This window comes from Megalobrama amblycephala, linkage group LG24 (assembly GCF_018812025.1).
Source record: "Megalobrama amblycephala isolate DHTTF-2021 linkage group LG24, ASM1881202v1, whole genome shotgun sequence".
Taxonomy (NCBI): Eukaryota; Metazoa; Chordata; class Actinopteri; order Cypriniformes; family Xenocyprididae; genus Megalobrama; species Megalobrama amblycephala.
The window spans coordinates 2960382-2984664 of NC_063067.1; the positions used below are offsets into that span (position 1 = coordinate 2960382).

The 24283-nt window shown below is 43.0% G+C and overlaps 2 protein-coding genes across 3 annotated transcripts in view; one reads left to right on the forward strand and one right to left on the reverse strand.

The window, feature by feature from the left end:
• LOC125260280 (E3 ubiquitin/ISG15 ligase TRIM25-like) overlaps positions 1-24283 on the reverse strand; it is a 673153-nt gene that overhangs the window by 231203 nt on the left and 417667 nt on the right. The window lies entirely within an intron of this gene.
• On the forward strand, positions 3075-22874 carry LOC125260299 (E3 ubiquitin-protein ligase TRIM39-like). The gene is made up of 7 exons (XM_048178613.1): positions 3075-3145; positions 3790-4346; positions 18594-18689; positions 19606-19818; positions 20063-20210; positions 21958-21984; positions 22093-22874. The coding sequence occupies exons 2-7, from the start codon at positions 3792-3794 to the stop codon at positions 22629-22631; spliced, it is 1578 nt and encodes a 525-aa protein (XP_048034570.1). The 5' UTR covers positions 3075-3145; positions 3790-3791; the 3' UTR covers positions 22632-22874.

The window sequence follows — 24283 nt, forward strand, 5'->3', positions numbered from 1 at the left end:
TCAAATCCAGACTCAAAACACTTCTATTTATCTATGCATTTGCTGATTGAGCACTGTGCTATGTCCGAACTGTTTGCACTTTATTTTATATGTATTATTAATTTTGTATTCGTTTAATTCTTTTTCTTGTTTTAATTTCATTTTGAATGCATTTTATATCAATCTTTTATGTATCACCTTTTTATTTCTGACTTTTAATGCATTTAAATCTTGCTCTCTGGTTGAAAGAGCTGGGAGAATTAGAAAGTGAGCATTTGGTATCCCTGGATGCAGCTCTAACAGAGTTAGTCCAGGAGGATTTGTCTGTAAGGGTACTGTTTAAACGCACAGCTACCTGGCAAATATTTTTACAGTTATCCCTCCACATGAGGAAGATCCATTTAGATCTACTCTGATGGATAGATCCGTTTAGATCCGCTCTGATGGAAAGATCTGTTTAGATTCGCTCTGACGGACAACAAAAAAACTCCCTGAAACTTCCTAACTCTTCCATCCAGATAGCAGAATTCTCTGTTTTTTACTGTTATTTCTATTTCTTATGCATTCCATTTTTATTATTATGTATTTGTTTTTTCTTTGAATTACCATTATGTATGAAATGTGCTATACAAATAAAATCGCCTTGCTTTGCCTTGCCTAGGCCTCCTCTCTTTTAGAATCATCCTGTTGAGGCTCTGTTCTTTAGAAGCTCCGGTCTATTACAATATTACCTTTAAATGTGTCCTTAGGAATACCAAGCTCTTGTGCTTTGTCTGTAATGGGATTTGTAACTGTTTCTGGCCATAGGGAATTAGTCGTGACACTGGTAGGGCTTAGGGATGGGGACTCCTCTGAGTCTTGACTTTATGTCAGCCAATAGGGCACTCATCCCTTCAACATGGCAGTGCTGGTATTTCTTCCCCATAGTGTCCTCTAAAGGACGTGGTGCGAGTTCCCATTGGAAAGGGAATGATTTAGGTTATGCATGTAACCATGGTTCCCTAAGAAGGGGAATGAGACACTATCTCTTTCCCATGCTTCAGGTATTCCTGCACAGACAAACTCCTTTAGACAAGAAGTGGATGACGTATTATACAGGAGCCCTGTTATACTCACGGATGCATCAGTAGTGATATCTTAGGCACTCGCCAGCCAATGTCAAGTTCATTGTCGTGCTTATACTTGTGCTTCAGACACCGGTCATGCCCTTGGCTCCTCCCAACTTCGGCTCCACCGGAGACCCTCGTCCCACCGGCTCCCCCTTGGTCAGTCATCACTCTACTCCACCACAGACTTACGGGCCATTTGCTGCACTCCGTCCCTCCACCCCTACGACTGCAGCGGATTCCTCCTCCCCTTCAGCTTCACCTCTATTCTCAGTCACACTGGCATCACCCCAGTCCTCGGGCACTCTGGCTCTGCCTCTGATACTCATCGCTGGTACCTGGTACTGTTGGGGAAATTCATTGTTCATTGATGTATTAACCGTAGAAATAGCCTGTGTGAAAAGCTGGAAAATACCAGGTTTACCGCATGGAAAGTACCAAAAAGAAATGTATTCAATGTATGGGAACAATAACAAGCTGTGGAGAGTACCAAAAATGACATTAGATTAATGTTTTTAAAAAATAGAACGACCGGGGACTTTCCACCAATATAATTGAAATGTATGAGGATTCATAAACAATGGTGGCAAAACGCCAGGCTGGAGCTAAAAGAAAAAAGAAAAAGATAGCTAGAGGAATCCCCATTAGATTATAGTGATAAGAAAAACATATAAAACATGCTGTTTCATGTTGTATATATCAGATGTGGAGCTAGCATCTCACTTTGTTGCCTGGCAATAAAGATTATCTTCTGAAGACCAGGAACTTCTGACTCTGAGAGCTTTCTTTAAGAGGACATCTGAAACAACCTAGAGCAGACTGACCACAACAGTACCTGCGACATCGCTCCGCTCCACCAGCCTTAGGTTTGCGCCTTCGAATCCACCAGCTCAGTATTCGTCGGTCATCCCCAGATGCTGTCAGCCACCACAACATCTTGGCTCCTCCCTCCGCTGTGGGCTGTTGGCACCGTGGAGCACTGGGTCTGTGGCTGTGCCATCGGCTGTTTACATCTTTGCCACAGGGATCTCGATCCTGTTCTTGTGTTTCTTTGTCAGTATTCATTAATGATTAATTATCTTGTTATCTTCATTCATTGATATCTTGTTATCTTTGTTGATTTGTTGATAATTATCTTTGTTGATTCAGTACTTGAGTACCATTTTCTTCTCAGTTGATTGTCGGTTGTTGTATGTTTTATACACCGTTGCGCTCCCTATCTTCTCTGCTTAAATAAATCTTCTCTTGTTTCTACATTTCATCTTCAGTCTTCATCCCATGTCAGCTATATGAGAGCTATAAAAATGTGTCATTTTATATTATTACACATTAAATAAACATAAAAATAAATGCACAAAATATATAAATTAAATAGTTTTCATTCACTCACCCTGCTGAACTGTTGTGACTTCAAATAAAAAAATGTTATGACTGCAATGACTAATAAAAAAATACTGTAAAGAAAAACAGTGATTTTGAAAATAATGTATAGCATAGTAATCAAAGCAAGTGACTTTTAAAGCAACACTTGAGTAATTTGAAACCATCTTTCTTGTAACATACTGACAGCAGACAGATGTCATGAAAAGAAAACAACATTAAAGAAACTTGAATAATCTGATAACTATAAGAAAAACTGACTTGTAAACTTATCAAATATTAGAATTTGTGTACACACTTTGTTTTTTTATTAACATGCCTTCATTTATTTTTGCTACTTGTCAAATTACCTTATATATTGTATTGTTTTACCTTTGCACAAGACTCAGGAAATCACTGAAGATTTCACTGTGAAAGTGTTTCGTGTGTCGTTTCTATCAAGCTGCAATTGTATAAACTGTGAAACTTGATATTCTAAAAGTTTCTAAAACTTTTACAATCTGAGCCAGGATATATTATGAACTTTTCCATATTCATGATTATGGGCGGATCTATAGCATCACTGCAAGTATGTAAAAGACCTCAGTGAAAGTGAAATCAACAGATGAACTGAAAGCTTCAAACAACACTTCATTTAAGAAACTCTGAAATCAACAACTAGATCTGATATTCACTCACAGGTAAGTGATGGAAATGTAAGAGCTTGTTCAGTAGTTTAATAGCATGAAGCAGCATCAGATTGTTGGTAGAACTACTGTATGTAATTTTGTTTTTGTTTTTTGGGCTGTAAATAAATGTTTGATTATTTGGTGTCATGTCACACTTTAGACAGTTTAGAAACGGGAAGTACCTGAATTGGCAGCAAAATGAAAAAATCTGAAATAAAAATCAGAATGATGATTTTTTTAGTACAAGTCACAAGTCTTTTAAAGAAAAATGGCACCTGATGTTTACAGATGTTTATTTAGTGGGCTACCTTTTCATGATAAAATGTTGTTGTAAAAACCGGTTACATTTACTGTACTGTGGCTCCCAGAAACACATATTTAGTTTCTGTATTTACAGTAGATTCTTCTTCTACAGCCCAACAGATCTAACTACAGCCGTATTGAAGCACATGGCCAGCAGTCTCAGACTGGAAGTTAGAGTCAGAGCTTATAGTCTCAGTGAGGTTAGGGTTAGTGATTTATGCACTTCCTGTCAGAAAGTGCTGTCATGTATGCCTGCTCTGATTGCTTGACAGCAGTTCATAGTTTAAGTTGTCAAACTAAAGTTCCTTTCTTCAGCAATGTAGATAATATATTGTCATTACTTTTCTTTTCAGTCATGGCATCCTCCAGTGGTCCAGCACTAAATGAGGAGCTCCAGTGCTCCATCTGTCTGGAAGTGTTCACTGATCCAGTCACCACTTCATGTGGACACACCTTCTGCAGAACCTGCCTGAGCAAGTGCTGGACAAGCTCTCGGAACTGCTTCTGTCCGTTTTGTAAAGAAAAATTCAGCAGGAGACCTGATCTCAAGATTAATACAACACTCAGAGAGGTTGTGCAACACTTTAAGAAGAAACGCAAACTAGAAGAATCTGAGGTGTTCTGTGACTTCTGTGATGAAAGAAAGCAGAAAGCTGTGAAGTCCTGCCTGATGTGTCAAAGCTCTTACTGTGACTCTCATCTGGAGCCTCATCTCAGAGTCCCACGTCTAAAGAAACACAAACTGATCAATGCTGTGGAAAATCTGGAGGATTATATATGCCAGAAACATGAGAGACCTCTGGAGATGTTCTGCAGAGATGATCAGACGTGTGTTTGTCTGTCCTGCACTGAAGGAGAACACAGGACTCACAACACTGTTCCTATAGAGGAGGAGATTCGAGAGAAGAAGGTAAAGAGTTACAGACAAAACACTTTAAACCTTTATAAGGATGACACATTGGCTGTTCCTGGTTATTTTTGAACAGTAAGAGTGTAAAGTTTTTTTTTTTGTTTTTTTTTTTGTTTTTTTTTTAACGAAGTGTTATAAAACTGCTTAAAAATTTGGATATTTATTTGGACTTTATCCAACAATTTTTTTTTGTCAAAGTTTTTAGTATTTCTTTTTAAAATCATTTTGAAGTGTAATTTTTGCAGAAATGCTAACACTCATTAATCTAATTCACACTGCACTGACAGATGCATATATCTTCTGTGGAAGTCTCAGGGCCGAAAAATATTTGTATTCATTGTATTCAGTCTGATACAATTTCCCACCTGCCTGTCAACATACAGTGCACAGCACAAATGAGTACACCCCCTCTGAAACTTCTGAAAGTCAGCAATTACTTAGTTACTTAGAAGACATGTTAGGTTTCTTTATAGATATAATTTTCCAGCAATTCTGCTTAATCAATTACCAAAGAAGCATGTCAAAATTATTCAGGAAAATAAGATTTTCTTATCAAGGTGATAAAATGTTGTGCAGCAAAAATGAGTACACCCTCCTAAAAGTTACTAAATAAAACAAAATAAACATTTTCTGGTGTGAGTTTAAGGCAATGTTTGATCAACAGGTAAGTAAGTTGAACCAAAACATTTAAAAGTTTAAACAATTAAAAGTGTTATATAGCCCACTGAATCATTCTCAGACTTAATGCTGACAACAATGGAACCACTTGGGAGAGAACTGTCAGGAGACTTATTTCTTAGCACAAAAGAGGACAGTGGTACAAGAGGATTACCGAATCATTGTTTTAAGTGTGAAAATATAGCAAAAGTAACAAAGAAATTCAAAAACAATGGACTTGTGACAAGGCCCCTGACATAATCAGGCCTTCATTTTAAGCTTTCATTTAGTGATGAGGATTTTTTTTTATTATTATTATTATTATTTTTTGCTAGACAAAGAGCAGGAGAAATATCAAGCGAGTGTCTCAGAGCCAGCAAAAGCTATGAGAAGAGTGACTGTTTATCTCACAGTGTAAGATGCAGCCTGCAGAAATGACATGCATGGTTGTTGTTCTCACTGGAACTACTGCTCAATAAAGTCAGTTAGCCATTTTCAAAGCCAATATTTACAAAATATAGATTCTGGGAATCAATACTCTGGTCTCATGAGACCAAATCAATCATTTTGGATCTAACAGCATCAGAAATGTTCTAGTGTTGCTAGAGGAGGAGTACAGTGAGAAGTGCCTGGTTCCCACAGTAAAGTTCAGTGGTAGTAAAGCTCTTATATAGGGATATATGAGTGCTGAAGGTGTGAGGGAGTTGTGCTTTATCAGTGCTGTCATGAATTCACACACCACTGTGTAATTTAATACACAAACAGAAGATATTACTCTTTCCTCATACCCTGCATTGTTGGGCATTTTTTCAACATGACAATGAGGATATGCATTCTCCCAATGTAAAAAACCTTCTGTGGACATGTATTGCACTCAATCTTAACACTCTTGAGCACCTGTGGGGGATTCTGTAGAGACGAATTGAGCAACACTCCCCATTAAAGATCAGGGGCCATATTCACAAAACATTTTATCTTACCACTAAGAGTTCTCCTAAATAGCAGTAAAAGTTCTTCGCTAAGAGTTTTCTCTTAAAACCTATTCACAAACCTGCTGAGACAAACTTTTACCAAGGAATAGACTGAAGTCTTAAGCTAAGAGTAAGGGCGGGGTTGACCTCGTTGCTATGGAGTACACACACAGTGATTGGCTGATGGGGAGGAGTCAGTGATTTAATCATAGAAATATTGTAGAATGATGTGTCATGTTTCCATATTAAAATAAAGGTTTTAAAATACAAATGTTGCCATAGTCAAAATAAAATGTTGCCATATTGTTGCCATAAAGGTTTTAAAATGTAACTTTAAAATGTAATTTTAAATGTATATTTTACTCTACTCAATCATTTGTAAGTGTGAACTCATGAAAACCACAGGTAATCAGACAATATTTATTTATTTGTTAAAGATTTTTTTTGGCGCCTCATTGTAGATTCACATCTATAAATCAAAATGTATTGCATTTATGAAGAAAAGGTTCAGCACCCAAGGCTCTATCACTATTGCCTCAATGGTGTACAGTGTCTTTGGGTGGATTTGGACTGTCTGTGATTTGGTCTTAGTGACTTAGGAGTCCTCTTGACTATTCCTAACGTTTCACAGACTTAGGAGCTAGTTTTAGCGCTAAAATGCTTTGTGAAATACTCTTAGAGCAAAAATGTAGGACTCCTAAAATTAGGACTGACACACCCATTATTTTTAAGAGTTTCTCCTAAATCGGCAAGTTAGGAGCTACTTTTAGCCTTAAGATGTTTTGTAAATACGGTCCCAGGGCATTTAAGGATCTCATCATCCAGGAGTTAAACAGGACAGATGTGACAGTTTGTCATAAACTTGTTCACTCCTTGCCAAGAAGTGTCAGAGCAGTATATTCAAAATCATGGAGGGCATACTAAGTACTTGAATATTATACATTTGTTGAGTTAAATCTAAGGTGTTCTCATTTCTGCAATCCTTAATTTAAACAAAATTGGCTAATTTACTTATTTTATGGCTATTAATGACATATTTCTCAGTTTTTATTATGTATATGTTTAATAAATTTGTTTTGTCATCTTTCCATGAATTGTATTAGTGATCATAAAGAAATCTTTTGTATTTGTTCAGAGGGGGTGTACTCATTTATGCTGTGAACTGTATGTATTTCTATACCTCCACTCATCCTGCTTGCGCAGACATCACACGTCATCAGCGCAGCCCGTAAGACAATGCAGAGTTGTATGGCTTGTTCGAGATGCATTGGCGCTGCACAGACCGATCGGCGTATGACATCAAAGTACAGCGAGAGCGATTCAAAAGCATAAGGAGTCATCTGCTCTCCAAACGCTCTCGTGGTACTTTGATATCACACACCGATTGGTCTGCACAGCACAATGCATCTCAAACAAGCCTGCAGACAGACAGGCTATTCAAAAGTCAAGTCAAGTCAAGTCACCTTTATTTAAATGGCGCTTTTACAATGCAGATTGTGTCAAAGCAGCTTTACATGATAACTGGTATATAATTGTGGCTGCACAGCAGCTCTTAAACAATGGTGTCAATGCTGGCAGACCAAAGCACTGTTGAATATCAAATGTCAAGTCAAATGTCCCCAACTAAGCAAGCCAAAGGCGACAGCAGCAAGGAACCCAAACTCCAACAGGTGACATCAGGTTTGCCTGGAAAATCCAGCCTCACCACTGTACCAGCGGATGACTCTGGTCGGCCATTGAATCAATTCAATTTCTAGGGCGGAGCAAATCCGAGCAAACAGGAAGCAGATTAAACCAATCAGAGAAGGGCGGATATGACGTTAGCAAAGCGACAAGAGAGTCAACAGCGAAAAGTAAATAATTAATGTGTTTTTGGTCATTTAAAACTGAATTCACGACTGAATAGAACAAACTCTTGGATCTCATGTGCGCAATCTTTGTTGATATTGAAGAGACTTTCGCCGCACTAGAGTGACGCTGTTTGCGTCACTGAAATAAACTAATCTGATTGCACGGTACGGTTTGGAGTTGACTCGAATCGCGACGGAGGGCGGACTGACCAGACTGATATGTCTTCTACAAGAAAATTTTGTAGTCTGGCCTTGCCAGGCAAACATCAGGTGGCAAACAGGTGTTAAAATGGAGGGGAAAAAAACCTTGGAAAAAAACAGGGGGCCAGTTCTCCTCCCCCATCACCCCCTATACCCTCATACACTATTCTCTACATTACTCCACTAATAAAGTTCACTTGAAGGAGTGAATGAAAACTGATTGAATTTAGACACTGAGTGCACTGCAAGGGCTGCTGCTTTAGCATAGTTTGTGCTTGCTGTTTAATAATTGTTTAAAACTTAGACTGACAGCTCCAGTATTATGGTAAAAGATTTATCTTGAACTCTGTCATGGAAATTAGCATGTATAAACCTTAATTAAACAATTTAATAATCAAGTAAAAAGAATTTATACCTGTATGATATTACGCTGTAGCCACATAGGACCAGCAGTTTGGAAAAGGGATGTATGATTCAGCTGTGGGCGCCATCTTCTAGCAAGATGCGGGAATTCCTTTGATGCGGAGGGCGGAGAAAGCAGGGGAGGTGTCCAGGGCACAGCTGGTGGGACTGAAAACCATCTCAGTTGAGCTGGAGACCACCACGGTGGAGCAGATGGGGCTGCTCATCACCATTGTGGAGCTGAAGACCACCAAGGCACAGCTGAGGACCACCACTGTAGAGCAGGTGGAGCTGGTGACCACCATGGCGAAGCAGAAGACAACCACAGCAGATTAGGCTGAACTAGAGCAAAGAATGCAGAGAAGTTAGAGTTGGCCTCTAGGGCTGTGTCAAAAAGGCAGAAAGTTCAGTAATGGTCTCCGTGACCATAACAGGGCTGTCAGGACATTCAGGAGTAATGTCCATGAGAAAGCAAGCAGAGGCTTTGAGCTTGGCCTCCTTGGCAGAGTCTTGGGACCATAGAACAGTCTCTCTGGCCGAGACAACTTAGGCAGGGAGTTCATAGGTGACCTAGATGGTTCTGACAGAACAGACTCATTGTTCATAGGCGACCTCCGTGGTCGTATCTATGCCGACAGAGTTCATAGGCAACCTTCATGGTCGTGACAGGACAGACAGAGAGTTCAGGGGGACAGAGAGCCACCGTGGTCAAATCTAGGCAGGTAGTGATTTCAGGGACAACCTCTGTGGTCATAACAGGAAAGGCAGACAGTTTAGCTCTGGCATGGATACCTTGACGGTTGGATGTGATGACCATGATGTCTGAAGATTCTGGATTTGGGACCATCAGATTGGAATCCATGCTACATGGCCACCGGAGCTTGATGCACACTAGTTAAATCAACATTAGAACTGACAATGGATACTAGGAAGTGAAGTTCAGATTCAAGCAGTTTTGCGGTAGAGATGAAAACGATTCATGGTGCAAACGGATTTCTGCTGAGGCGCAGCACATAGTAAACATGCTTGTTCCTAAATCTATATTTGCTTTTTGGTACAAGCTGTAAGGACCTTAGGTCATTTATTAGCTCAATTTAATTGTTACAGGGAATAAGAATGGAATCAACTGTAAGTGATTCACTGTAAATGATTCAGAATTAATATTTAACACTTCATCAATTATTCGTCCAGCGAAAACTGAGGTTAGAGTATTTTACCAATTCTGGATAAAATATTATTCTGCGGCCAACAGTAACAATATTTTATTATGATTATTATTATTATAATTATTATATTACTATAAGCAAGAGGTAACTGATCTTTGAGTTTAAGACAGTAATTTGATACACAGCACAAAAAAAAATCAAAGCAAGCTTTATTGACTACTTCTAATGATTACAGGAACGTTCGACGTACATCAGTAGTGACCGACGAATTGGGATATCGCTTAGAGAGCCCTATCAGCTTCGTGTGAACTAAAACAAGCCAATGGAATTGGCGTGCGATATTTGCATAATGCGCACCGCCCCCGACAGGTGTATATAAATAGGAAGCGGATGCAATCGCACTCTGTTTTTCGCTGAGGAGACAACTGGTGTCCGCACTACAGCGAGGGTACAGGAACTGTGGCGACGGGACGTACGTCTCCGTTCCCTCCTTCAGGGAACGAGGGTTACATACGTAACCGAGACGTTCCCTTTCAGTCGGTCACGTTCGACGTACGTCAGTAGTGACCGACGAATTGGGATCCCAACTAAAGCGCCACAGTTACGAAACCCCTTCCAGTGCCCAGCGCAAGCTCGGCTACCCATAGCACCAGCTGGAACGGTGAAGGGGCGAGCTTACGCCGAGAGAGTTTACTGCTGTCTTACCGAATACCCACTAAGTAAACTAGACTACACTGGGGAAGCGAACCCGTAAGGGACGCTGCGGAGGCCACTACCTACCCAATGGGGGAGGAGTTTACGTGGAGAATACACATATGGACTGGCCCGGGGGGCAGTACACATATGGGGTCCCTGGGATGGCTCCACCTGGGTAGGGGGAGACTCATCTGACAGGTGACAGCAGAGCTGGCTCTGCTAAGGGAAAGACACGGGCTCGCCGTAGGGAGTTTAGACCCGTGGACAATTACACATATGGGACCGCTCACGTAGAGGGGTCACGACATATGGGCCCCAGCCAACAGACAGCGTCAGCGACGGATGTAGGCCTGGCATCAGACACTCCGCAATGTCCGAGCCGAAGGGGGAGGCGGAGGAACTCGACAGGGTTCGCCAAGCGGGGAACACGACTGGAGTAAAAGTATGCATGTATCCGGCCAGGGGGCGGGAATGGCATTGCAAGCCGACACTTAGAGCAGGTACAACACGTCTACCGACTAGTAGATGCGAGTACACGTGAAGATACCGGCTCTACACGTAGGCTATAAAACCTAGCGAACGTGTTAGGTGTCGCCCAGCCCGCAGCTCTACAGATGCGCCATGAGCCAGCGCCCAGGAAGAGGCCACCCCTCTGGTGGAGTGGGCTCTCAACCCGAGCGGGCAAGGCACGCCCTGGGATTCATACACCAAGGCGATGGCATCCACTATCCAGTGGGCCATCCTCTGCTTGGAGACAGCCTTTCCCTTCTGCTGGCCTCCGTAACAGACAAAGAGCTGATCTGAGGTCCTGAAGCTTCGCGTTCTGTCCACGTACACACGCAGAGCGCGGACGGGACAGAGCAAAGCTAGGGCTGGGTCTGCCTCCTCCGAGGGCAGCGCTTGCAGGTTCACTACCTGATCTCTGAAGGGAGTGGTAGGAACCTTGGGCACGTATCCAGGCCGGGGTCTCAGGATGACGTGAGAATCACCGGGCCCGAATTCTAGGCACGCTTCGTCGACCGAAAACGCATGCAGGTCCCCTACCCTCTTCAGGGAAGCCAATGCAACCAGAAGGACAGTTTTTAGGGACATAACCTTCAGGTCGACTGATCGCAAAGGCTCAAAGGGATGACCCCGGAGAGCTGTGAGAACCAGGGTCAGATCCCAAGAGGGTACGGAGGAAGGGCGAGGAGGATTCAGTCTCCTTGCCCCCCTCAGGAACCTGACGATCAGATCGTGTTTCCCCAGGGACTTACCCTCAACTGCATGGTGATGTGCAGCGATAGCGGCAACATACACCTTCAGGGTGGAGGGAGACAGCCTTCGCTCCAACCCTTCTTGCAGGAAGGAAAGCACAGATCTGACCGAGCATGATCGGGGGTCCTCTCGGCGAGAGGCGCACCATTCGACGAACAGGTTCCACTTCAGCGCGTAGAGACTCCTAGTGGAAGGAGCTCTAGCGGAAGTGATGGTGTCTACGACCGCTTGCGGGAGATCACTCAGAACCTCCGCATCCCGTCCAGGGACCACACGTGGAGGTTCCACAGATCGGGACGCGGGTGCCACAGGGTGAGGAGAATGAGGTCTGAGAACCAGGTCCGAGTGGGCCAGTACGGAGCCACTAACAGAACCTGCTCCCCGTCCTCCCTGACCTTGCACAGGAGTTGTGCGAGAAGGCTCACTGGGGGAAACGCATATTTGCGTAGACCCGGGGGCCAGCTGTGTGCCAGGGCATCCGTGCCGAGCGTGCCGCCGGTCAGGGAATAGAACCACTGGCAGTGGGCAGTTTCCGGGGAGGCAAACAGGTCTACCTGGGCCTCGCCGAAACGCTGCCAAATCAGCTGAACCGCCTGGGGGTGGAGCCGCCACTCGCCCGCAAGTGGAGGCTGCCGTGACAGCTCGTCGGCCGCACGGTTGAGCACACCTGGGACATGAGTGGCCCGAAGGGACCTCAGATGCTTCTGACTCCACAACAAGAGATGGCGGGCGAGTTGCGACATGCGACGGGAGCGTAGACCACCTTGATGGTTGATGTACGCAACGGCCGCAGTGCTGTCCGAACGGACCAGTACATGCTTGTCTGACAACAGCTCCTTGAAGCGGGCCAGAGCAAGACGTACTGCTAGCAACTCGAGGCAATTGATATGCCAATGCAGCTGAGGCCCCGTCCAAAGACCCGACACTGCATGCCCGTTGTACGTGGCCCCCCATCCCGTGGCAGAGGCATCTGTGGAGACCACAGCATGCCTGGACACTTGTTCCAGGGGTACTCCGGCCCGCAGGAACGAAGGGTCCGACCACCGGACAAGGGTGCGGCGGCAGCTCGGTGTCACGGGGACACGGAGCGTGCCGCGCTGCCACGCCCATCTCGGGACCCGGCCGCGGAGCCAGTGTTGAAGCGGTCTCATATGGAGCAATCCGAGCGGCGTGACCGCGGCTACAGATGCCATATGCCCCAGGAGCCTCTGAAAATCTTTCAGTGGAGCCGCTGTCCTGCGCTTGAGCGAGCTCAGGCAGTTCAACACCGACTGGACGCGCGCCTCGGTGAGACGCGCAGTCCGTGCGACCGAGTCTAGCTCGAGACCGAGATAAGAGATCCTCTGCCCGGGGGCGAGTTTGCTCTTGTCCCAGTTGACCCGAAGACCCAACCGGCTGAGGTGAGCTAAAACCATGTCCCTGTGTTCGCACAACTGCTCTCGCGAGCTGGCCAGGATCAGCCAGTCGTCGAGATAGTTGAGGATACGAACGCCCTGTTCCTTGAGGGGAACAATGGCCGCCTCCGCAACCTTCGTAAAGACGCGGGGGGACAGGGCCAGCCCGAAGGGCAGGACTTTGTACTGATATGCCCGACCCTCGAACGCAAACCGCAGGAAGGGTCTGTGTCGAGGCAGAATCGAGACATGAAAGTACGCGTCCTTCAGGTCGATTGCTGCAAACCAATCCCGGGACGGACGCATTCGAAAATGCGCTTCTGCGTGAGCATCTTGAACGGCATCTTGTGGAGATACCGGTTCAGGACGCGCAGATCCAGGATTGGCCGTAGCCCACCGCCCTTTTTCGGTACAATGAAGTAGGGGCTGTAAAACCCCGACTTCATATCGGCTGGAGGGACCGGCTCGATTGCATCCTTCGCCAGGAGGACAGCAATCTCCGCCCGGAGAACAGGTGCACTGTCCAACGACACCTGAGTGAAGTGGACACCCCTGAAGACCGGGGGACGCCGGGCGAACTGAATCGCATAGCCGAGTCTGATAGTGCGAATGAGCCAGCGGGACGGGCTGGGAAGCGTGATCCACGCCTCCAGACTCCGAGCCAGCGGGACCAAAGGCACCACAGACGCACCGGGGGTGGGGCAGCGAGGTAGAGTGGGATCCAACTCGGACGGCATAGGAGCGGCCCGGAGTGTGGTCGAACTCTGGGAGGCAGCAGTGCGTATGGGAGACGGCGCACGGGGCGCGGGCTGCACCATCACACTGCCACCTGCTGGCGAAATGGGAGGGGGCTGCGAGTGGCGAGGCGGGGCCTGGCACACTGGCAGGCGCACCCTGTTGTGACCTGGAGTTTGAGGAAACTGCTCTTTTTGTGATAAAGTGGGTACCGCTGGACTCCGGGGAGCCAGCGGCGGAAGATAGACAGACATCACAAATTCCCCCCGGCCCTCCTCCGGGGGTGGGAGAGAAGGTGGAAAACTCTCCCGAAGAGCAAGATCCTTCCCCTCCAGGTTGCCCGTCTCAGGGCCGTGACTTCCTCTTGCGTTTGCCACCTGGCTTGGCTGAGACGGGCTGGGCACCACGTCCGCGACCGGCACCCTGCTGCTTGGCTGGTGTAGGCTGCTGCTTTGCCGAACCAGCAGGGGCGGAGGACGACGCAGGCGGGCGCCCTCGGCGACGAGCGGGCTGAGGCTGAGCCACGGGCGGGTGGGTGGAGGCAGCAGCGGACCGCCGTGGCATGACGTGTTTGATAGCCTCAGCCTGCTTCTGTGCGGCGGAGAACTGTTGGGCGAAGCTCTCCACCGCGTCGCCGAAGAGGCCGACCGGGGACACGGGGGAATTCAGGAACCGCTGCTTGTCGGTTTCCCGCATGTCCGCCAAGGTCAGCCAGAGATGGCGTTGCTGGACTACCAGGGTAGACATCGCATGACCAACAGCGCGTGCTGTCACCTTCGTCGCCCGGAGGGCAAGGTCGGTGGCAGCACGCAGCTCCCCAAGCAGTTGTTGGTCAGGCCCTTCCTGGGGCATCTCCGACAGCGCTTTTGCCTGGTACACCTGCAAAAGGGCCATCGCGTGCAGGGCGGAGGCAGCCTGCCCACAGGAGCTGTAAGCCTTCTCAGTCAGACCGGCTGAGAACTTACAGGCCCGGGACGGGAGGCGCGGCTCACCACGCCAGCCAGTGGCCGTCGGACACAGCTGCATCGCCACGGACCGCTCGACTGGCGGGATCCTCGCGTACCCCCTGGCTTCTCCGCCATCCAGGGAGGAGAAGGCGGACGAGGGACCGGGCCTCGCACGAACACTATAAGGTGTTTGCCAAGACCTGGTCACCTCATCGTGCACTTCCGGGAAGAAAGGCATTGGGGCGGGACGCTGGACCTGACCAGCGCGACCCCCCCCAAATACCAATCATCCAACCGAGATGGGCCGGGGCAGGGTGGAGGGTTCCACTCGAGCCCGACACACAATGCGGCCCGGGAAAGCACAGCCGTCAACTCGGGATCCGACTCGGCCACCGCTACCGTCCCGGAGGGCGGCAGCGCGTCCGGATCTTCCTCCCCCGAGGACCCTGGCTCACCTTCCGATGCAGAGATCGACATCCGGTCCGCCGCAGGCGCACCAAAGGTAACGGCTGGACAGTCCGTAGAGGGCCCAGCGGAAACCACGACGGGTTGCGGTGCTGATGAGGCGGCAGGGGCCCGCGGAGCGTTTCCGCTCGGCGGGGAAGCCCTGACCGTAATCCTCAGGTCACCCTTCCCATACACCGCCGAACCGTCCTTCCGGCCCGGGCCGGAAAAAACGGTCGAACGGGGCATAGGAGAGGGGACCCCCGCTTCCTGAGACCTCAGGAAGGAGAGTCTAGACCTCAGCACCGCGATAGTCATATTCCCGCAATGGGAACATGAACCAACCACAAAAGCTGCTTCAGCGTGCTGAACGCCCAAACACGAGATGCAGCGATTGTGCCCATCAGCAGGGACCAGGGAACGACCGCACCCAGTAACGCACAGACGAAATGACATACTGTCAGGGTTCGTCTGTAAAGCTCTTTTAGAAGGGGAAAGATCAGCTCACTTGTGCTGAAGCACACAGGGAGTGACGCGATGCGCTCAGGTACACCACTCCCTGAACACACCGAGGAACCGGCCCAAATCGCAACACGCACACACACTTTTAGAGTGTTGCTGTTACAACAGCAGTTGAGAGCTTATAGCTCGGCTCCTCGGAAACTCGCGACCTCGCTGGAGTGCCTTCACAACCAACACGAACAGCGCGCTGTTAATCCTCTTCTGAGGCAGATTTAGTTTCAATTTAAACAAAGTCTGAAGCAGGACACCAGTGTATGGCTCCGAAGCGAAAGACAGAGTGCGATTGCATCCGCTTCCTATTTATATACACCTGTCGGGGGCGGTGCGCAGTATGCAAATATCGCACGCCAATTCCATTGGCTTGTTTTAGTTCACACGAAGCTGATAGGGCTCTCTAAGCGATATCCCAATTCGTCGGTCACTACTGACGTACGTCGAACGTGACCGACTGAAAGGGAACTAAGGCTAAACACACACACACATTCATACGCACACACACACACACACACACACACACACATTCACGGAGTTGATATGAGTTATGAAGAAAGTCCCAAATACTAACTAAACATCGCAACCTGAGGAAAATCACAAAAGCAGAGCTTTGGCTTGATTCTTTAGGTTTGAAGGAGTTTCACCAGTTTCCAGCAAGAGAGAGAAGTTTGCTTGTACCTGCGTTTGCTCTGACAGCTGAGGTAATCGGGTTGTTCTGCGACTCGCGTGCAGCGGAGCCCCGTTCTGGATTGGCTGTCTTTCAGGTGACGTCTTCTCAGGAAAGCCCTTCGTGGGTTGCGCGGAAGCTTTAAAGTTAAAGTTGGTGAAACGCGCTGTTCTGAGCAGTTTTCTTCTTTGGCGACTTTGGTCAGATATTTCACAGAGTGTTTTGGAGTTTGGATGGGACGGCTGTTGGATGGTCAGCTGCGCGGCTCGTGGATGACGTCGGCGACTGTTAGATGGAAAATCAGCCTCAACTTCTCCTTTTCAGCATGACCCAAGCGACTTTTCAGCCGTGGTCAAAGTAGCGGTGCTTCGGCTGCTGGGTTTCAACTCCGACTTCGAGCCTTGACTTCTGACCGATTTCTGACTTCCAGCTATTGGGAAAGCATAGTTTTAAAGGAGCAATTTGGCTCCATCCTTCAGATGCGATCCTCCAATGAGACGTTGCTACGGAGATTAGACACGCCTCGTCTATTGTCTGTTGATCACATCGTGTGATATCTGTGGAACATTCTCCTGTTTTATTAACAACTTTATAACGTTTCTTAATATCTTCCTGATACTGAATTTCAATGTTTCATTCACACAGAATTACAGAGAATTATAAATTCTGCATTTTGAACTCAAACATGACACACTTCTTACACACATATTACTAGACTGACCCAATTAAAACAATGATTACAAGAGAAAGAAAATGCATACAGGAATACAAACATATACTGCATTGACTCCAACATGTTAGTAATCACATCATAGCAAGTGTTATTCTGGATATAGTTAATACTTTAAATGATTGTCCCTTTTGAGATTCAAGATTGAGTCCTTAAGCATAGAGTTTAAACTTTGACCGGAGTCACGAGTGACCGGGTCAAAAAGGGATTCCTAATCAGGGTAGGTCTGTGAGGATCCTGGTGCATTTAGGTCCGTTAATTAATGTTTCCTGTTCCATCCGATAATACAAGAGGGTTCTGTGAGAGAATCAATAGATTTAACATGATCAGGAAGGCCTCAGAACAGATATTCTCTGTTCTTAAGTCACGTTACCACTTAATGCTGACCAGCTGGAATTAGGAGCTATCCAGTGCCCCTGGGGATTCTGGGGTCAGCGAATGAATCCATTGTCAAATGAAGCTTTGTTCGGTCACGTTGTTCATTGATAAAGTCATTGGTAAGTTCTGTCGAGCGAGGCCCTACAAAGCTGTTCTTAAAGCTATAGCTGCTATTGGAAAAACCTTTGTTCTTAAAGTTATAGTCGCTATTGGGAACAAGCTGTCCTTAAAGCTTTAGTTGCATTTGGAAACACGCTCACCAACGGGAGCAGAAATCATGTTCATGAATGAGGAAGAACACTGTATTTCATTGTGCGCTGCATCTAACTCAGAGCTATTGCTGCGGGTGTATGCTTCCCCAACCGGACTACCGCTAGTTTAATGCTACTGTGTGATTTACAACATGCTTGTTGTATCAGATTTGCTGCCGCTAGGGGTGTAAGCTTCCCCCAATTGGGAAAAAAAAAGTTATGTATTAGGCAACGGGTGTATGCTTCCCCTACCAGACTGTCGCTAGTTTAATACTAGTTTTATACTAGTCTGTGATTTACAAAATGCTGTTGTATCAGATATGCTGCTACCAGGGGTGTAAGCTTCCCCCATTTAAAAATAAATAAATAAATAATTAAATAAATTGTTTTTACAGGACTGGGCTCACTCAAGTGAAGGTCAGTATTTAAGAAAACATGGCATTCAGATTTTCGCAGTCAGTTTGTGTTGTGGGATTTCAGCATATTTTTTGTTTTGGGGGGTTATTGCTGCTCTCCCTGCTCTTATCCATGTTAGGCTGCATAGATGCACAGGGAGTTCTTACCCAGAACAGAGTCAAACCGCCAATACAAACTCTATACAATTATCAATCATATTTGATGATAGTGATCCTGACAGAAACAAATAAATACATTTAGACCACTTAACTTAGGCCATATCCACACAAAGCCATAGGAATCTGATCTTTTTTCCCTTGTCTCAAGAAATATCTGCATACACACAAAACCACTGAAAGACTTTAAACCAGCATAACAAAAATGTTTTTGAATCAAATCATCGACCCTGCCTTTATACAGCAAATTGTTTTTATTATATATCTGCTAAAAGCTGATTTGATCAACTTTTAAGAATAAAAATGTTATCCTCAAAGACATTAACTAGAAGCCACAACATTTTAAATTAATTTGCTCCTTTAATGAGATTTTTTTTCAGGGTATGAAGTTATGTGTTTTTCTCTGTATGTAGATTCATTTGGCTAAGAGACAAACTGACTTTCATCAGATGATCCAGGACAGAATAAAGAGGATTGAAGAGATCCAGGACTTAGTAGAGCTGAGAAAGGTGAGTAGAAGTTAAAAGATTGTAAAATTGATAATGCATTAAATCTGCTTAATAAATGTTCTCGATTACATTTATAATACTTAACCTGTTAACTGTCACCCCCTTTTTGAGAACATACTTAAATATGCACTTTCCAAACTTAATTGGTTGTAATTCAAGAATGCTTTGGAATATAGAAATAAGTTTGGTCTCGTTTTAAAGAAGACAGTCAGCAGATTATTGCTCACTTCAAAACTGAAAGTATGAAAAAGTTATGGAAATTTAAATTTACTGTAAATCAAATCTACTGTACTAAATATTTTATATAAAATATACATTAGTAATAAATTTTAAGTAATAAACAAGTAATTTTTACTCTAAAATTACTATCAAATCAATGTGTCTAACCAATTTATGTTCCAAATTTTATGTTGATAGCACAAAAATTGCTCCTATGAGATTTTGTTTAGGTGCTGTACCAAAAATAGCCACCAGTTGTCATCGACATTCTATTGATTTTTTTTTTATTTTTTTTATGCATTCTCCTGTAACAAATGTATACATTTCTTTTCAAATATCACAAAACAGTTGGCAGGTATGGACCCGTGAGACTCAGACCTTTCCAATGATATGTGTTTTGTCAAGATTAGAAAAGGTTTTTATTATAAAGTAGTTAAAATAAATTTTGTAATACAAAACCTGACACCACACACTAAGAGAGGAGCTCGCTAAAAGAATTTAAAGTACCATTTTCATCCTCAGATTTCAGAACCATTTTCACAGGATGAATCTTGAGTTTGTAAGCTTTCGAATGATATATTGTTTGTCAACATTAGATCAGGTTATAGGATATAATTGTTTTAAATATGCAGTAGCAAATGGGCCCACCGGTGGCCAGTGACAGTTAATGAATCTACTAATTGATCTGATTTATCAGAGAAACACAGATAAAGAGAAATCCTCCAGAGTTGAGATCTTCACTGATCTGATCCGCTCCATTGAGAGATGTCAGTCTGAGCAGCTGAAGATGATGGAGGAACAGCAGAAAGAAGCAGAGAAACAGGCTGAAGATCTCATTAAAGAGCTGCAGCAGGAAATCACTGAGCTGCAGCAGCTCTCACACACTGATTATCATCTCCACCTCATACAGGTCTGAACATCTGTCTAATCATGTACACTATTACAGGACAGACTCTCTGTTACCAAACTGATGAGCTGACTGACCATTTTATTTATACTAGTCTTTTAGAAATTGTACAAAAGAGACATATAAAGTAATAAAAACAAAAGTAGTCAAATTTGAAAAAATTAGTTAACTGTGTTACTGTGGTAAAATATATTAACTTTAAATATAAAAAATAACATATTTAACAGTCCTCTCTCTCCTGTTGTAGATGAACTCATCCCTGTACATTCGTCCACACACCAAGAACTGGACTGAGATCAGGATTGACTCTGATGTGAATGTGAACTCTCTGTATAGAGCTGTGACTCTACTGAAGAAAACTCAAGAGACACTAAATAAAACAATCGGTCAAACTGGTATGTGAATATCAAATACAGTAGATTTTTTTTTTGTCAGAAAAATATTTTGGTAACACTTTAGAATAACTCACGCTATGAAGCATTAGTTAAGCATTAGTAAATAGTTAATTCATCATTTATAAAACATTAATATACATTAGTAAGCCATTTATAAATACAGCTATAAATGCTTTGTTCTTGATTTATAAGCATATCTATAATGTGTTTAATAATTGTATTTTCATACTTTATTAATGATCAATTTATCATTTCTAAATTATGTATTACATTATTCACAAACCAGTAATTTAGGAGTTGTCAGTGGTTCATAAGATCATGTAGGAAGTGTAAGTAAATGATTAATAAAATATTTAAATGTACATTTATGCATCTTATTATTTAGACATATAGTATTAGTTACTCAGTGTGTTAATAAATGCTTTATTAACATATTCCTAGTGTCAAAACTACCTCGGTACTAACTTTAAAACATTAGAGAACAGCAGTGCAGAAGATCACTGAACCTTTAAATCTCATTTATAAAAGCTTTACAAAGCATAAACAGTCCTTGCTTTAGATGAGCTCACAAAAATAGTTAACTGACTACTTCTAAATGTTTTATAACTACCTGAATTAATCATGAATTGCAGTAGGAATATGTGTTAATAAAACATTTACTAACAGACTAAGTAACTATTACTATGTGTCTAAAAAATAAGATGTATAAATGAATGTTTAAATAGTTTATTAATCATTTACTTACACTTACTAAATGAACTACTGACAACTCCTAAATAACTGGTTTGTAAATAATGTAATACTTAATTTAGAAATGATAAATTGATTATTAATAAAGTATGAAAATACCTATTATTAAACACATTATAGATATGCTTATAAATCAAGAATAAAGCAATTATAGCTGTATTTATAAACTACTTACTAATGTCTATTAATGCTTTATAAGTGATGAAATAACTATTAACTAATGCTTAACTAATGCTTCATAGTGTGCAGTTATTATAAAGTGTTACCAATATTTTTTTCAAAGAATATTATGGGTTAAATCCAATTTAAAGCAGCAGTCCATAACTGTTTTTGGTTAAAATTATCTAAAATCAAGCCAATTTTTGAGCAAGTAACCAGCCAGTGTTCAAAACCATCTCCTTACCTTAGCCCGATTCACAATGGTAAGATTATAATGTTTTCTAATTTGGGTGGTATGGTGGGTTTACGTGGGAAATTTGAGCATGCATGTGGTGACTGACAGCAAATATTAGATTTTAATTAGATTCTTATTAGGCTAAACTTACGAACTGCAGCTTTAAGTTCAGTTTGTAAAGGATTACACATAAATGTAATCATACAATTAACCCTGTCTATGTAAATTTCTATTCATGTTAATTCATGTTAGAGCAGTATTACTTTACAAGGAAAGGATGTGTACAAACTATAAAATATATAATCTGTCTAAAAAGTTTTGACCATCACAAGGACAATTAGACATTTTACAGCTAAAACAACAAATTTTTACTAAATTATTATTAGAAGAGCTTTGATAAAAAAAAAAAAAAAAATACAAGCTTCACATTTTCTTAAATCCTCTCTATGTTTGACGTCCATTGTAAACTCATTCTGGATTGTTTTACAAACTGATGAACGATCAACATTTACATTCCACTGATGCTGTTAATAGAGATAAACACACTGTTAATCTGAAATTATTCCAATAATTATTCCATTATATTGTAATCTGTGTTCACAGGGTTCAAGTGGGCTCAGAAGTTTGCAGGTACAGTGACTGACACCAACACACTCACAATACTTTTGATCATAATGTGTTTTATACACATGAAAATGTTTGTTCTGAAGTTGATTGATAATGTCTGATCTCTCTCAGTGGATGTGACTCTGGATCCTGATACGGCTTATCCACGTCTCATCATGTCTGATGATGGAAAACAAGTCAGTACTGGAGACATTAAGCAGAACGTCCCAGAAAACCCAAAGAGATTTGATTTCTGTACTTCTGTTCTGGCAAAGGAGGGATTCAGTTCAGGGAGATTTTACTATGAGGTGCAGGTGAAGGGAAAGACTGAGTGGAGTTTAGGAGTGGCCAGAGAATCCATTAACAGGAAGGGGAAGATCACACTGACTTCTGTGAATGGATACTGGACTGTGTTTCTGAGGAATGAGAATCAATATATAGCTTTGGATAATCCATACGTCTCTTTATCTCTGACAGTGAAACCTGAGAAGGTGGGAGTGTTTGTGGATTATGAGGAGGGTCTGGTCTCTTTTTATGATGTGGGCTCCAGATCTCATATCTACTCTTTCACTGGTCAGACTTTCACTGACAAACTCTATCCATATTTCTATCCAGGCAATAATTATAAAGGTAAAAACTCAAAGCCACTGATCATCACACCTGTCAACTGAAACAAATAAATAAAATAAAATCTGAAAAGATTGCTGTTTTTAGAATATGTTAATAAAAAGGCCCTCAAAAAAACATCAACTATAATGAAATATTTGTGTTATATGTTGTGTGAAAAGATACTTCATTGTGGTTACATTTGAATGGCTAATTTATTACGAGTCTATATTTTCTAATCAACACAATGATTTCTTAATTTCCATTAATACTTTGCTTTCTATATAATATACTACATTTCCAAACTTTCCAGAGTGTTTCTACATGTTATTTTGTAAATAAATCTCTGAAGCCATTTTCTCTCTCCTCTCCAGCTGTTAACATGGAATTAAATGCTGAAAGTCTTACCCATCTTTATGATGCTCTGCATTCCCAGTCTCTCTGTAGGGGTCTTCAAACTCGGACCTGGAGGGCCACTGTCCTGCAGAGTTTAGCTCCAGCTTGCCTGAACACAGCTGCCTGGAAGTTTCTAGTATGCCTAATAAGACCTTGATTACCTGGTTCAGGTGTTTAACTGGGGTTGGAGCTAAACTCTGCAGGACAGTGGTGTTTGGAGACCCCTGCTTTATATGGAACAAAAAAGTTCTTCAACACTTGTTAGAGTGAGTTCTGTAACGTGATCTTGACTGTCAACTCTTTACCCACCACAGCGCCATCTAGAGGCTGAAACAGTACAAACACAATCAATGGATGTAGAGTTTCTGTTTGTGATGAACTGAATTCACCTGTAGTGTTTTGATTCAAGTAAATACAAAGCTGAAGTTAAGGCAAAACCCTTTTATAACAGGACAGAAATTAGGAACACAAAAAAGATGCAAATCATAATGAAAATTTCTAGTGTACATTTAACTTATAATCACTATACAAAGCTCATATTCTCTCCACTGCTACTCTCAAATCTAAATTACATTTGGCGCCTTTAGATGTTTCATCAGGTTGAGCATCAACACTAAACGCAATGGATTCTCACACGTGACGTAACTGAACACATCGTGACAGTTTGAAAATGAAAAATAGAGAATGAGATTTGAGAACTAAAATGCAGAGAATGAATTTAGTCTGTTCCTTACTTAAGCATGATGACTTCAGAAGACATGGAATGGGAAACTATTGCTTATATTTTTCAATATACTGTAATATATGCATTGATCATGTATTGCACATGCATGTCCCCATATAAATGTGAATGTATGTACACACATACAGTGCACAGCATAAATGAGTACACCTCCCTCTGAACAAATACAAAAGATGTATTTTCTTTATGATCACTAATACAATTAATGGAAAGATGGCAACACTAAAATGTATTAAACATATACATAATAAAAACTGAGAAATATATGTAATTAATAGCCATAAAATAAGTAAATTAGCCAATTTTGTTTAAATTAAGGATTGCAGAAATGAGTACACCCTAGATTTAATTCAACAAATGTATAATATTCTAGTACTTAGTATGCCCTCCATGATTTTGAATATGCTGCTCTGACTCTTCTTGGCACGTGAACAAGTTCATGACAAACTGTCACATCTGTCCTGTTTAACTCCTGGATGATGAGCTCCTAAAATGCCCTGATCTTTAATGGGGAGTGTTGCTCAACTCGTCAGAATGCCCTACAGGTGCTCAAGAAATAAATGTTTGTTTGAAATGATG